This window comes from Nerophis ophidion, linkage group LG08, assembly GCF_033978795.1.
Source record: "Nerophis ophidion isolate RoL-2023_Sa linkage group LG08, RoL_Noph_v1.0, whole genome shotgun sequence".
Taxonomy (NCBI): domain Eukaryota; kingdom Metazoa; phylum Chordata; class Actinopteri; order Syngnathiformes; family Syngnathidae; genus Nerophis; species Nerophis ophidion.
Window position 1 is genome coordinate 945,297 of NC_084618.1, and position 15,104 is coordinate 960,400.

The 15,104-nt window shown below is 49.9% G+C and overlaps 1 protein-coding gene across 3 annotated transcripts in view; it reads right to left on the minus strand.

Annotated features, from left to right (window-relative positions):
• The window catches only part of LOC133557167 (procollagen galactosyltransferase 2-like), a 35,382-nt gene that overhangs the window by 14,264 nt on the left and 6,014 nt on the right, over positions 1 to 15,104 (minus strand). The window contains exons 1-3 of one of the 3 annotated variants that reach the window (XM_061907416.1): positions 13,639 to 14,454; positions 3,751 to 3,861; positions 3,552 to 3,669 (exon numbers count right to left, since the gene is read on the minus strand). In XM_061907416.1, coding sequence (XP_061763400.1) covers positions 3,552 to 3,669; positions 3,751 to 3,861; positions 13,639 to 13,871 — 462 coding nt within the window. In that variant the 5' untranslated portion in view covers positions 13,872 to 14,454. Of the gene's footprint in view, positions 1 to 3,551; positions 3,670 to 3,750; positions 4,819 to 13,638; positions 14,455 to 15,104 lie in introns of those variants that run through there. The other 2 variants (XM_061907417.1, XM_061907418.1) reach the window with 2 other exon arrangements.

The window sequence follows — 15,104 nt, forward strand, 5'->3', positions numbered from 1 at the left end:
CAGCAACTAGAATTGACACCAAAGACCTCAACACGGACATCAAACACTTGGAAGGTGAGGTAAAATGTTTGGACCATACCATTTTGTTTTTAAATTGGAGGTGAGGAATGATTGAATTGTGCCCCAGAAAAGAAACTAACAATGGCGGGGAGAAAAACTGTGTCTGTTTGTGAGCTAGCTAGCAGTTTACTTCCTGCTGTATAGAGAATAACATAGTGCTAGCTACCAGGGACGTACAAGGACGTAGTCGGCTCTAAAAGCCCAGAAGAGAAGGGTGACGTACCAGGACGTAGTCGGCCCTAAAAGCCCAGAAGAGAAGGGTGACATACCAGGACGTAGTCGCCCCTAAAAGCCCAGAAGAGAAGGGTGACGTACCAGGATGTAGGTCAACCCTAAAAGCCCAGAAGAGAAGGGTGACGTACCAGGACGTAGTCACCCCTAAAAGCCCAGAAGAGAAGGGTGACGTACCAGGATGTAGTTGGCCCTAAAAGCCTGGAAGAGAAGGGTGACGTACCAGGACGTAGTCGCCCCTAAAAGCCCAGAAGAGAAGGGTGACGTACCAGGACGTAGTCGGCCCTATAAGCCCGGAAGAGAAGGGTGACGTACCAGGACGTAGTCGGCCCTAAAAGCCCGGAAGAGAAGGGTGACGTACCAGGATGTAGTCAGCCCTAAAAGCCCAGAAGAGAAGGGTGACGTACCAGGACGTAGTCGGCCCTAAAAGCCCAGAAGAGAAGGGTGACGTACCAGGACGTAGTCGCCCCTAAAAGCCCAGAAGAGAAGGGTGACGTAACCAGGACGTAGTCAACCCTAAAAGCCCAGAAGAGAAGGGTGACGTACCAGGATGTAGTCGGCCCTAAAGCCCGGAAGAGAAGGGTGACGTACCAGGATGTAGACGGCCCTAAAAGCCCGGAAGAGAAGGGTGATCGTACCAGGACGTAGTCGGCCCTAAAAGCCCAGAAGAGAAGGGTGACGTACCAGGCCGTAGTCGGCCCTAAAAGCTTGGAAGAGAAAGGTGACGTACCAGGACGTAGTCGGCCCTAAAAGCCCAGAAGAGAACGGTGACGTACCAGGATGTAGTCGGCCCTAAAAGCCCAGAAGAGAAGGTGACGTACCAGGATGTAGTCGGCCCTCAAAGCCCGGAAGAGAAGGGTGACGTACCAGGACGTAGTCGGCCCTCAAAGCCCGGAAGAGAAGGGTGACGTACCAGGATGTAGTCGGCCCTCAAAGCCCAGAAGAGAACGGTGGCGTACCAGGATGTATTCGGCCCTAAAAGCCCAGAAGAGAAGGGTGACGTACCAGGATGTAGTCGGCCCTAAAAGCCCGGAAGAGAAGGGTGACGTACCAGGATGTAGTCCGGCCCTAAAAGCCCGGAAGAGAAGGGTGACGTACCAGGACGTAGTCGGCCCTCAAAGCCCGGAAGAGAAGGATGACGTACCAGGATGTAGTCGGCCCTAAAAGCCCAGAAGAGAAGGGTGACGTACCAGGATGTAGTCGGCCCTAAAAGCCCAGAAGAGAAGGGTGACGTACCAGGATGTAGTCGGCCCTAAAAGCCCAGAAGAGAAGGGTGACGTACCAGGATGTAGTCGGCCCTAAAAGCCCGGAAGAGAAGGGTGACGCACCAGGACGTAGTCGGCCCTCAAAGCCCGGAAGAGAAGGGTGACGTACCAGGATGTAGTCGGCCCTAAAAGCCCAGAAGAGAAGGGCGACGTACCAGGATGTAGTCGGCCCTAAAAGCCCGGAAGAGAAGGGTGACGTACCAGGATGTAGTCGGCCCTAAAAGCCCGGAAGAGAAGGGTGACGTACCAGGATGTAGACGGCCCTAAAAGCCGGAAGAGAAGGGTGACGTACCAGGACGTAGCCGGCCCTAAAAGCCCGGAAGAGAAGGGTGACGTACCAGGATGTAGTCGGCCCTAAAAGCCCGGAAGAGAAGGGTGACGTACCAGGACGTAGTCGGCCCTCAAAGCCCGGAAGAGAAGGGTGACGTACCAGGACGTAGTCGGCCCTAAAAGCCCGGAAGAGAAGGGTGACGTACCAGGATGTAGTCGGCCCTAAAAGCCCGGAAGAGAAGGGTGACGTACCAGGATGTAGTCGGCCCTAAAAGCCCGGAAGAGAAGGGTGACGTACCAGGATGTAGTCGGCCCTAAAAGCCCGGAAGAGAAGGGTGACGTACCAGGATGTAGTCGGCCCTAAAAGCCCGGAAGAGAAGGGTGACGTACCAGGATGTAGTCGGCCCTAAAAGCCCGGAAGAGAAGGGTGACGTACCAGGATGTAGTCGCCCTAAAAGCCCGGAAGAGAAGGGTGACGTACCAGGATGTAGTCGGCCCCTAAAAGCCCGGAAGAGAAGGGTGACGTACCAGGATGTAGTCGGCCTAAAAGCCCGGAAGAGAAGGGTGACGTACCAGGATGTAGTCGGCCCTAAAAGCCCGGAAGAGAAGGGTGACGTACCAGGACGTAGTCGGCCCTCAAAGCCCGGAAGAGACATCGGTGACGTACCAGGATGTAGTCGGCCCTAAAAGCCCAGAAGAGAAGGGTGACGTACCAGGATGTAGTCGGCCCTAAAAGCCCGGAAGAGAAGGGTGACGTACCAGGATGTAGTCGGCCCTAAAAGCCCGGAAGAGAAGGGTGACGTACCAGGATGTAGTCGGCCCTAAAAGCCCGGAAGAGAAGGGTGACGTACCAGGATGTAGTCGGCCCTAAAAGCCCGGAAGAGAAGGGTGACGTACCAGGATGTAGTCGGCCCTAAAAGCCCGGAAGAGAAGGGTGACGTACCAGGATGTAGTCGGCCCTAAAAGCCCGGAAAAGAAGGGTGACGTACCAGGATGTAGTCGGCCCTAAAGCCCGGAGAGAAGGGTGACGTACCAGGATGTAGTCGGCCCTAAAAGCCCGGAAGAGAAGGGTGACGTACCAGGACGTAGTCGGCCCTAAAAGCCCGGAAGAGAAGGGTGACGTACCAGGATGTAGTCGGCCCTAAAAGCCCGGAAGAGAAGGGTGACGTACCAGGATGTAGTCGGCCCTAAAAGCCCGGAAGAGAAGGGTGACGTACCAGGATGTAGTCGGCCCTAAAAGCCCGGAAGAGAAGGGTGACGTACCAGGATGTAGTCGGCCCTAAAAGCCCGGAAGAGAAGGGTGACGTACCAGGACGTAGTCGGCCCTCAAAGCCCGGAAGAGAAGGGTGACGTACCAGGATGTAGTCGGCCTTAAAAGCCCAGAAGACAAGAGGGTGACGTACCAGGATGTAGTCGGCCCTAAAAGCCCGGAAGAGAAGGGTGACGTACCAGGATGTAGTCGGCCCTAAAAGCCCGGAAGAGAAGGGTGACGTACCAGGATGTAGTCGGCCCTAAAAGCCCGGAAGAGAAGGGTGACGTACCAGGATGTAGTCGGCCCTAAAAGCCCGGAAGAGAAGGGTGACGTACCAGGATGTAGTCGGCCCTAAAAGCCCGGAAGAGAAGGGTGACGTACCAGGACGTAGTCGGCCCTAAAAGCCCGGAAGAGAAGGGTGACGTACCAGGATGTAGTCGCCCCTAAAAGCCCAGAAGAGAAGGGTGACGTACCAGGATGTAGTCGGCCCAGCGCTTCCTGGCAAAGTTGAGCGCCGCCTGCTTGAGCTTCATCACGTACTCGTAGCGACTGTTGGGCCAGTGCTTTGGCCCCAGCTCTCCTGCGTAGGACCTGCAGGTGTGGGACAGACAGCGTCAGGTGGAGTTCACCTGAGGGTGGAGTTCACCTGAGGGTGAAGACCAAGGTTCTTACACGGGTCGCTCCGAGGGTCTCCATTCCACGTAGTGGTAGAACTTCTGCATGACCGTCAGCCACTCCTTCAGCACGGCTGTGGTGTTGTCGGCATTGTGATCTGTGGCTGCCCTGGGAGACACACACAGTCAAGTTCTGGTGGGCGCTCTCTTCTAGGAGTGTTATTGCGGCTGGGACTAATTTGTTTTTGTTGCAAATGTTGAGAGAAGGACTGCGTGCATGCACTCTTGGTGGGTCGTATGGAAACAGGAAACAAGGTGAGCAACTTCTGGTGGTGTCTGTCCATGGAGTTTAATTGCAGCTGGAACTAGTTCGCTTTTATTGCAAATTATAAGAGAAGGCGTATGTGAAGGCGGGCGGGATGCACCCTAGATGAGTCGTATGGAAAAAGAAAAATGGTGAGCAAATTCTAGTAGTCTCTGTTCATGGAGTGTGATCGCAGCTGGAACTAATTCACTTTTATTACACATGTTGAGCGTGAAGGTGGGCGGCATGCATTCTGAATGAGTCTCATACTGAAATAGGAAACTCAGTGAGCAACGTCTGGTAGTCCATCTCAAAGGAGTGCTATTGCGGCTGGAACTAATTCACTTTTATTGCAAATGTTCAGAGAAGGCGTACCTGAAGACAGGCGACATGCACTCTGGATAAGTCGTATAGAAACAGGAAACAAGGTGAGCAACTTCTGGTGGTCTCCGTTCATGGAGTGTTATCACAGCTGGAACTAATTCACTGTGATTGTAAATGTTGAGTGAAGGCGTACGTAAAGGTGGGCGGCATGCACTCTTAATGAGTCGTATAAAAACAGCAAACTTAGTGATAATTTTCTGGTGGTCTCTCCTCAAGCAGTGCTATTGCAGCTGGAACTAATTTGGCTGTATTGCAAATGTTGAGAGAAGGCATAAGGCATACACTCTGAATGAGTCGTATAAAAACAGAAAGTTCAGTGAGCAACGTCTTGTGGACTTTTTTCAAGGAGTTTTTTGCAGCTGGAACGTCTTCACTGCACATGCAAGGGTAGTCAAAGAGAGACATGGAGTGTTGTTGCAGCTGGAACCAATCCAAAGTCTGGAACAAATATTGAGAGGAAGGCATGAGTTTGCAAAGGTAACAACAAACAGTTTGAAGGGGGAAGCCGCGAACTTTACTTTCACATGGAGTGTTATTGCAGCGGGAACTAAGCAAAGTGTGTCATCAAATGTGAGTTTGCAACGGTAAAAACAACCGACACTGTGATGCACTTTAGGTTGTTTTTTTAAGGTGTACACTACAGAGCTTGTAGGGGGACGCCACAAGGTGTGAGCTGTACACTTCCATGGAGAGATGTGGAGTGTTATTGCAGCTGGAACTACTCAAAGTGTGACAAGAAAGGTTGAGAGGGAGGCCAGAGTTCACCAAGTTAATTTGCTGTGACGTCAGGTTAGATTTCTTTGGAAGGTTGACACAACAAACAGAGTTTGTAAGAGAAGGCGTGAGCTTTACTCTTGCAGGGAAAGACTTGGGAGTGTTATTGCAGTTGGAACTAATCAAAGAGTGACAACAAATGTTGTGACTTTGTAAAGGTAATAACAAACTCTGCAAGTTTGTTTTTTTTGGAAGGTTGACACAACAAACAGAAAATTTGTTGGGGGAGCTGTGAGCTTTACTCTTACAGGGAGTGTTATTGCAGTTGGAACTAATCAAAGAGTGACAACAAATGTTGTGACTTTGTAAAGGTAACAACAAACTCTGCAAGTTTGTTTTTTTTGGAAGGTTGACACAACAAACAGAACATTTGTTGGAGGAGCTGTGAGCTTTACTCTTACAGGGAGTGTTATTGCAGCAGAAAACTATTCAAAGTGTGACAACAAAAGTTGTGGGTTTGAAAAGGTAACAAAAAACTTCGCTGTGTTGCAAGTTTAGGTTTTTTTTTGGAAGGTGGGAGGGAGTGTTGTATCAGCTGGAACGAATCAAAGTGTGACACTAAATGTTGTTGTGAGTTTGTAAAGGTAAACATCTTCACTGTGAGGCAAGCCTAGGTGTTTTTGAAAGGTTGACACCAAAAACACAGCTTGTAGGGAAAGGTGTGAGCTTTACTCTTACAGGGGGATAACTGGAGTGTTGTAGTAGCTGGAACTAACAAAAGCCTGACACTAAATGTTGTTGTGACTTTGTAAAGGTAATTACAAACTTCAATGTGACTCAACTGTAAGTTTTTTTCTTGGAAACTTGGCCCTACAAACAGAGAACTTGTAGAGTGAGCTGTGAGCTTTTACTCTCACGGGAGTGTTATTGCAGCTGGAAGTAATCAAAGTGTGAAAAGAAATAAGCGTAAAAGCAACATTGCCTCGAGGCAAGTCTAGGTTGGCACTACAAACATAACATTTTTAGGGGGAGCTGTGAGCTTTTACGCTTACGGGGGTGTTGTTGCAGCTGGAACTAATCAAAGTGTGACAAATAAATAAGTGTAAAAACAACCTTTGCTGTGAGGCAAGTCTAGGTTGGCACTACAAACCTAACGTTTTTAGGGGGAGCTGTGAGCTTTTACGCTTATGAGGAGTAACAAATAAATATGTGTAAAAACAACCTTTGCTTTGCTGGTTGGCAGAACAAACATTAAGTTTGTAGAGGGAGGCGTCAAGGTTAGCCGGATGGTGACGCCTGGTACTCGCTGCAGTTGAGTGCCAGCAGAGCTCCATGAAAAAGGGATGAAGACACTGACATACCACACACAGATGGCCCCCGTACTCGCTGCAGTTGAGTGCATAGATGATGGTAGTGAAGACACTGACATACCACACACACAGATGGCCCCCGTACTCGCTGCAGTTGAGTGCATAGATGATGGTAGTGAAGACACTGACATACCACACACACAGATGGCCCCCGTACTCGCTGCAGTTGAGTGCATAGATGATGGTAGTGAAGACACTGACATACCACACACAGATGGCCCCCGTACTCGCTGCAGTTGAGTGCATAGATGATGGTAGTGAAGACACTGACATACCACACACAGATGGCCCCCGTACTCGCTGCAGTTGAGAGCATAGATGATGGTAGTGAAGACACTGACATACCACACACACAGATGGCCCCCGTACTCGCTGCAGTTGAGTGCATAGATGATGGTAGTGAAGACACTGACATACCACACACACAGATGGCCCCCGTACTCGCTGCAGTTGAGTGCATAGATGATGGTAGTGAAGACACTGACATACCACACACAGATGGCCCCGTACTCGCTGCAGTTGAGTGCATAGATGATGGTAGTGAAGACACTGACATACCACACACACAGATGGCCCCCGTACTCGCTGCAGTTGAGTGCATAGATGATGGTAGTGAAGACACTGACATACCACACACACAGATGGCCCCCGTACTCGCTGCAGTTGAGTGCATAGATGATGGTAGTGAAGACACTGACATACCACACACACAGATGGCCCCCGTACTCGCTGCAGTTGAGTGCATAGATGATGGTAGTGAAGACACTGACATACCACACACAGATGGCCCCCGTACTCGCTGCAGTTGAGTGCATAGATGATGGTAGTGAAGACACTGACATACCACACACAGATGGCCCCCGTACTCGCTGCAGTTGAGTGCATAGATGATGGTAGTGAAGACACTGACATACCACACACAGATGGCCCCCGTACTCGCTGCAGTTGAGTGCATAGATGATGGTAGTGAAGACACTGACATACCACACACACAGATGGCCCCCGTACTCGCTGCAGTTGAGTGCATAGATGATGGTAGTGAAGACACTGACATACCACACACAGATGGCCCCCGTACTCGCTGCAGTTGAGTGCATAGATGATGGTAGTGAAGACACTGACATACCACACACACAGATGGCCCCGTACTCGCTGCAGTTGAGTGCATAGATGATGGTAGTGAAGACACTGACATACCACACACAGATGGCCCCCGTACTCGCTGCAGTTGAGTGCATAGATGATGGTAGTGAAGACACTGACATACCACACACACAGATGGCCCCCGTACTCGCTGCAGTTGAGTGCATAGATGATGGTAGTGAAGACACTGACATACCACACACACAGATGGCCCCCGTACTCGCTGCAGTTGAGTGCATAGATGATGGTAGTGAAGACACTGACATACCACACACACAGATGGCCCCCGTACTCGCTGCAGTTGAGTGCATAGATGATGGTAGTGAAGACACTGACATACCACACACAGATGGCCCCCGTACTCGCTGCAGTTGAGTGCATAGATGATGGTAGTGAAGACACTGACATACCACACACAGATGGCCCCCGTACTCGCTGCAGTTGAGTGCATAGATGATGGTAGTGAAGACACTGACATACCACACACACAGATGGCCCCCGTACTCGCTGCAGTTGAGTGCATAGATGATGGTAGTGAAGACACTGACATACCACACACACAGATGGCCCCCGTACTCGCTGCAGTTGAGTGCATAGATGATGGTAGTGAAGACACTGACATACCACACACACAGATGGCCCCCGTACTCGCTGCAGTTGAGTGCATAGATGATGGTAGTGAAGACACTGACATACCACACACAGATGGCCCCCGTACTCGCTGCAGTTGAGTGCATAGATGATGGTAGTGAAGACACTGACATACCACACACACAGATGGCCCCCGTACTCGCTGCAGTTGAGTGCATAGATGATGGTAGTGAAGACACTGACATACCACACACACAGATGGCCCCGTACTCGCTGCAGTTGAGTGCATAGATGATGGTAGTGAAGACACTGACATACACACACACAGATGGCCCCCGTACTCGCTGCAGTTGAGTGCATAGATGATGGTAGTGAAGACACTGACATACCACACACACAGATGGCCCCGTACTCGCTGCAGTTGAGTGCATAGATGATGGTAGTGAAGACACTGACATACCACACACAGATGGCCCCCGTACTCGCTGCAGTTGAGTGCATATATGAAGGTAGTGAAGACACTGACATACCACACACACAGATGGCCCCCGTACTCGCTGCAGTTGAGTGCATAGATGATGGTAGTGAAGACACTGACATACCACACACAGATGGCCCCGTACTCGCTGCAGTTGAGTGCATAGATGATGGTAGTGAAGACACTGACATACCACACACAGATGGCCCCCGTACTCGCTGCAGTTGAGTGCATAGATGATGGTAGTGAAGACACTGACATACCACACACAGATGGCCCCCGTACTCGCTGCAGTTGAGTGCATAGATGATGGTAGTGAAGACACTGACATACCACACACACAGATGGCCCCCGTACTCGCTGCAGTTGAGTGCATAGATGATGGTAGTGAAGACACTGACATACCACACACACAGATGGCCCCCGTACTCGCTGCAGTTGAGTGCATAGATGATGGTAGTGAAGACACTGACATACCACACACACAGATGGCCCCCGTACTCGCTGCAGTTGAGTGCATAGATGATGGTAGTGAAGACACTGACATACCACACACACAGATGGCCCCCGTACTCGCTGCAGTTGAGTGCATAGATGATGGTAGTGAAGACACTGACATACCACACACAGATGGCCCCCGTACTCGCTGCAGTTGAGTGCATAGATGATGGTAGTGAAGACACTGACATACCACACACAGATGGTCCCCGTACTCGCTGCAGTTGAGTGCATAGATGATGGTAGTGAAGACACTGACATACCACACACACAGATGGCCCCCGTACTCGCTGCAGTTGAGTGCATAGATGATGGTAGTGAAGACACTGACATACCACACACACAGATGGCCCCGTACTCGCTGCAGTTGAGTGCATAGATGATGGTAGTGAAGACACTGACATATTTCACACACAGATGGCCCCCGTACTCGCTGCAGTTGAGTGCATAGATGATGGTAGTGAAGACACTGACATACCACACACACAGATGGCCCCCGTACTCGCTGCAGTTGAGTGCATAGATGATGGTAGTGAAGACACTGACATATTTCACACACAGATGGCCCCCGTACTCGCTGCAGTTGAGTGCATAGATGATGGTAGTGAAGACACTGACATACCACACACACAGATGGCCCCCGTACTCGCTGCAGTTGAGTGCATAGATGATGGTAGTGAAGACACTGACATACCACACACAGATGGCCCCCGTACTCGCTGCAGTTGAGTGCATAGATGATGGTAGTGAAGACACTGACATACCACACACACAGATGGCCCCCGTACTCGCTGCAGTTGAGTGCATAGATGATGGTAGTGAAGACACTGACATACCACACACAGATGGCCCCCGTACTCGCTGCAGTTGAGTGCATAGATGATGGTAGTGAAGACACTGACATACCACACACAGATGGCCCCCGTACTCGCTGCAGTTGAGTGCATAGATGATGGTAGTGAAGACACTGACATACCACACACACAGATGGCCCCCGTACTCGCTGCAGTTGAGTGCATAGATGATGGTAGTGAAGACACTGACATACCACACACACAGATGGCCCCCGTACTCGCTGCAGTTGAGTGCATAGATGATGGTAGTGAAGACACTGACATACCACACACACAGATGGCCCCCGTACTCGCTGCAGTTGAGTGCATAGATGATGGTAGTGAAGACACTGACATACCACACACAGATGGCCCCCGTACTCGCTGCAGTTGAGTGCATAGATGATGGTAGTGAAGACACTGACATACCACACACAGATGGCCCCCGTACTCGCTGCAGTTGAGTGCATAGATGATGGTAGTGAAGACACTGACATACCACACACAGATGGCCCCCGTACTCGCTGCAGTTGAGTGCATAGATGATGGTAGTGAAGACACTGACATACCACACACACAGATGGCCCCCGTACTCGCTGCAGTTGAGTGCATAGATGATGGTAGTGAAGACACTGACATACCACACACACAGATGGCCCCCGTACTCGCTGCAGTTGAGTGCATAGATGATGGTAGTGAAGACACTGACATACCACACACACAGATGGCCCCCGTACTCGCTGCAGTTGAGTGCATAGATGATGGTAGTGAAGACACTGACATACCACACACACAGATGGCCCCCGTACTCGCTGCAGTTGAGTGCATAGATGATGGTAGTGAAGACACTGACATACCACACACACAGATGGCCCCCGTACTCGCTGCAGTTGAGTGCATAGATGATGGTAGTGAAGACACTGACATACCACACACAGATGGCCCCCGTACTCGCTGCAGTTGAGTGCATATATGAAGGTAGTGAAGACACTGACATACCACACACACAGATGGCCCCCGTACTCGCTGCAGTTGAGTGCATAGATGATGGTAGTGAAGACACTGACATACCACACACAGATGGCCCCCGTACTCGCTGCAGTTGAGTGCATAGATGATGGTAGTGAAGACACTGACATACCACACACAGATGGCCCCCGTACTCGCTGCAGTTGAGTGCATAGATGATGGTAGTGAAGACACTGACATACCACACACAGATGGCCCCCGTACTCGCTGCAGTTGAGTGCATAGATGATGGTAGTGAAGACACTGACATACCACACACACAGATGGCCCCCGTACTCGCTGCAGTTGAGTGCATAGATGATGGTAGTGAAGACACTGACATACCACACACACAGATGGCCCCCGTACTCGCTGCAGTTGAGTGCATAGATGATGGTAGTGAAGACACTGACATACCACACACACAGATGGCCCCCGTACTCGCTGCAGTTGAGTGCATAGATGATGGTAGTGAAGACACTGACATACCACACACACAGATGGCCCCCGTACTCGCTGCAGTTGAGTGCATAGATGATGGTAGTGAAGACACTGACATACCACACACAGATGGCCCCCGTACTCGCTGCAGTTGAGTGCATAGATGATGGTAGTGAAGACACTGACATACCACACACAGATGGCCCCCGTACTCGCTGCAGTTGAGTGCATAGATGATGGTAGTGAAGACACTGACATACCACACACACAGATGGCCCCCGTACTCGCTGCAGTTGAGTGCATAGATGATGGTAGTGAAGACACTGACATACCACACACACAGATGGCCCCCGTACTCGCTGCAGTTGAGTGCATAGATGATGGTAGTGAAGACACTGACATATTTCACACACAGATGGCCCCCGTACTCGCTGCAGTTGAGTGCATAGATGATGGTAGTGAAGACACTGACATACCACACACACAGATGGCCCCCGTACTCGCTGCAGTTGAGTGCATAGATGATGGTAGTGAAGACACTGACATACCACACACAGATGGCCCCCGTACTCGCTGCAGTTGAGTGCATAGATGATGGTAGTGAAGACACTGACATACCACACACACAGATGGCCCCCGTACTCGCTGCAGTTGAGTGCATAGATGATGGTAGTGAAGACACTGACATACCACACACACAGATGGCCCCCGTACTCGCTGCAGTTGAGTGCATAGATGATGGTAGTGAAGACACTGACATACCACACACAGATGGCCCCCGTACTCGCTGCAGTTGAGTGCATAGATGATGGTAGTGAAGACACTGACATACCACACACAGATGGCCCCCGTACTCGCTGCAGTTGAGTGCATAGATGATGGTAGTGAAGACACTGACATACCACACACACAGATGGCCCCCGTACTCGCTGCAGTTGAGTGCATAGATGATGGTAGTGAAGACACTGACATACCACACACACAGATGGCCCCCGTACTCGCTGCAGTTGAGTGCATAGATGATGGTAGTGAAGACACTGACATACCACACACACAGATGGCCCCCGTACTCGCTGCAGTTGAGTGCATAGATGATGGTAGTGAAGACACTGACATACCACACACACAGATGGCCCCCGTACTCGCTGCAGTTGAGTGCATAGATGATGGTAGTGAAGACACTGACATACCACACACAGATGGCCCCCGTACTCGCTGCAGTTGAGTGCATAGATGATGGTAGTGAAGACACTGACATACCACACACAGATGGCCCCCGTACTCGCTGCAGTTGAGTGCATAGATGATGGTAGTGAAGACACTGACATACCACACACAGATGGCCCCCGTACTCGCTGCAGTTGAGTGCATAGATGATGGTAGTGAAGACACTGACATACCACACACACAGATGGCCCCCGTACTCGCTGCAGTTGAGTGCATAGATGATGGTAGTGAAGACACTGACATACCACACACACAGATGGCCCCCGTACTCGCTGCAGTTGAGTGCATAGATGATGGTAGTGAAGACACTGACATACCACACACACAGATGGCCCCCGTACTCGCTGCAGTTGAGTGCATAGATGATGGTAGTGAAGACACTGACATACCACACACACAGATGGCCCCCGTACTCGCTGCAGTTGAGTGCATAGATGATGGTAGTGAAGACACTGACATACCACACACAGATGGCCCCCGTACTCGCTGCAGTTGAGTGCATAGATGATGGTAGTGAAGACACTGACATACCACACACACAGATGGCCCCCGTACTCGCTGCAGTTGAGTGCATATATGAAGGTAGTGAAGACACTGACATACCACACACACAGATGGCCCCCGTACTCGCTGCAGTTGAGTGCATAGATGAAGGTAGTGAAGACACTGACATACCACACACAGATGGCCCCCGTACTCGCTGCAGTTGAGTGCATATATGAAGGTAGTGAAGACACTGACATACCACACACAGATGGCCCCCGTACTCGCTGCAGTTGAGTGCATATATGAAGGTAGTGAAGACACTGACATACCACACACAGATGGCCCCCGTACTCGCTGCAGTTGAGTGCATATATGAAGGTAGTGAAGACACTGACATACCACACACAGATGGCCCCCGTACTCGCTGCAGTTGAGTGCATATATGAAGGTAGTGAAGACACTGACATACCACACGGAGATGCGCTCTTTGGGGTAATGCAGCCTCTCCAGGGCCCCCAGGAAGTAGGGCAGGGAGTGGGCAGCGTTCCTGGCGATGATGGCGATCACCACGGTGGGAGGCTGCATCCTGGACTCCTCCGGGGATCTTTCCTCGGAGAAGTAGCCGCGGGTCGGCGACAGGAAGACGGCCAAGAGCAGCGCCAAGTGACGGCGGAGGAACATCCTCGTGGCGGAGGAACACATCTCCTCCCGCGGACACCAAACAAGCTGCAGGACGCCTCACAACTACAACTTTCACAACTACAACTTTCACAACTACAACATTCACAACTACAACTTTCACAACTACAACTTTCACAACTACAACATTCACAACTACAACTTTCACAACTACAACTTTCACAACTACAACTTTCACAACTACAACATTCACAACTACAACTTTCACAACTACAACTTTCACAACTACAACATTCACAACTACAACTTTCACAACTACAACATGGAGAAGTCCAAGATGCAGAAGTCCAAGATGCAGAAGTCCAACATTCAAGTCCAAGAAGCTGCAGGACGCGTGAAAAGTCCAACATTAATAGAACTTTTTCCAAATTCCCCAGCCCCTTTTTTTCCCTTCTGCCAAGTTGGACACTTTCCTTCTCAGCTTACAACTTCCGCCCATGCAGCCAACACATCCGGCCAGGAGACTCGTCGTGCCGCGCAAACATAAATAGTCAATAAACAGAAAGTATTGCAACAACAACAGCGAAAGATTGCAGTGAAAAAAGTGAGAAAAAATGAAAAGGTTTTTATGGTGACGTCATTGCTCAGCAAGGCAGCACTTGCACATTTTCACCACTGCGAGGCGCAGTTTGACCAACTTCAAGCCATCACTACTACTACTAATACTAATATTACTACTACTACTACTACTACTACTAATACTAATATTACTACTACTACTACTACTACTAATATTACTATTATTACAGTGAGTAGTGTACTACTACTAATAATAATACTATTATTACTATTATTACAGTCAGTAATGTACTACTACTACTACTAATATTACTATTATTACAGTGAGTAGTGTACAACTACTAATAATAATACTATTATTACTATTATTACAGTCAGTAATGTACTCCTACTACTACTAATATTACTAGTATTACTGTGACTAGTGTACAGGGTGTACCCCGCCTTCTGCCCGATTGTAGCTGAGATAGGCGCCAGCACCCCCCGCGACCCCGAAAGGGAATAAGCGGTAGGAAATGGATGGATGGATGGATAGTCTACTACTAATAATATTACTAGTATTACAGTGAGTAGTGTACTACTACTACTACTATTACTTTTATTACAGTGAGTAGTGTACTACTAATACTAATATTACTATTATTACACTGAGTAGTGTACTACTATTACTACTACTACTAATAATATTACTATTATTACAGTAAGTAGTGTACTACT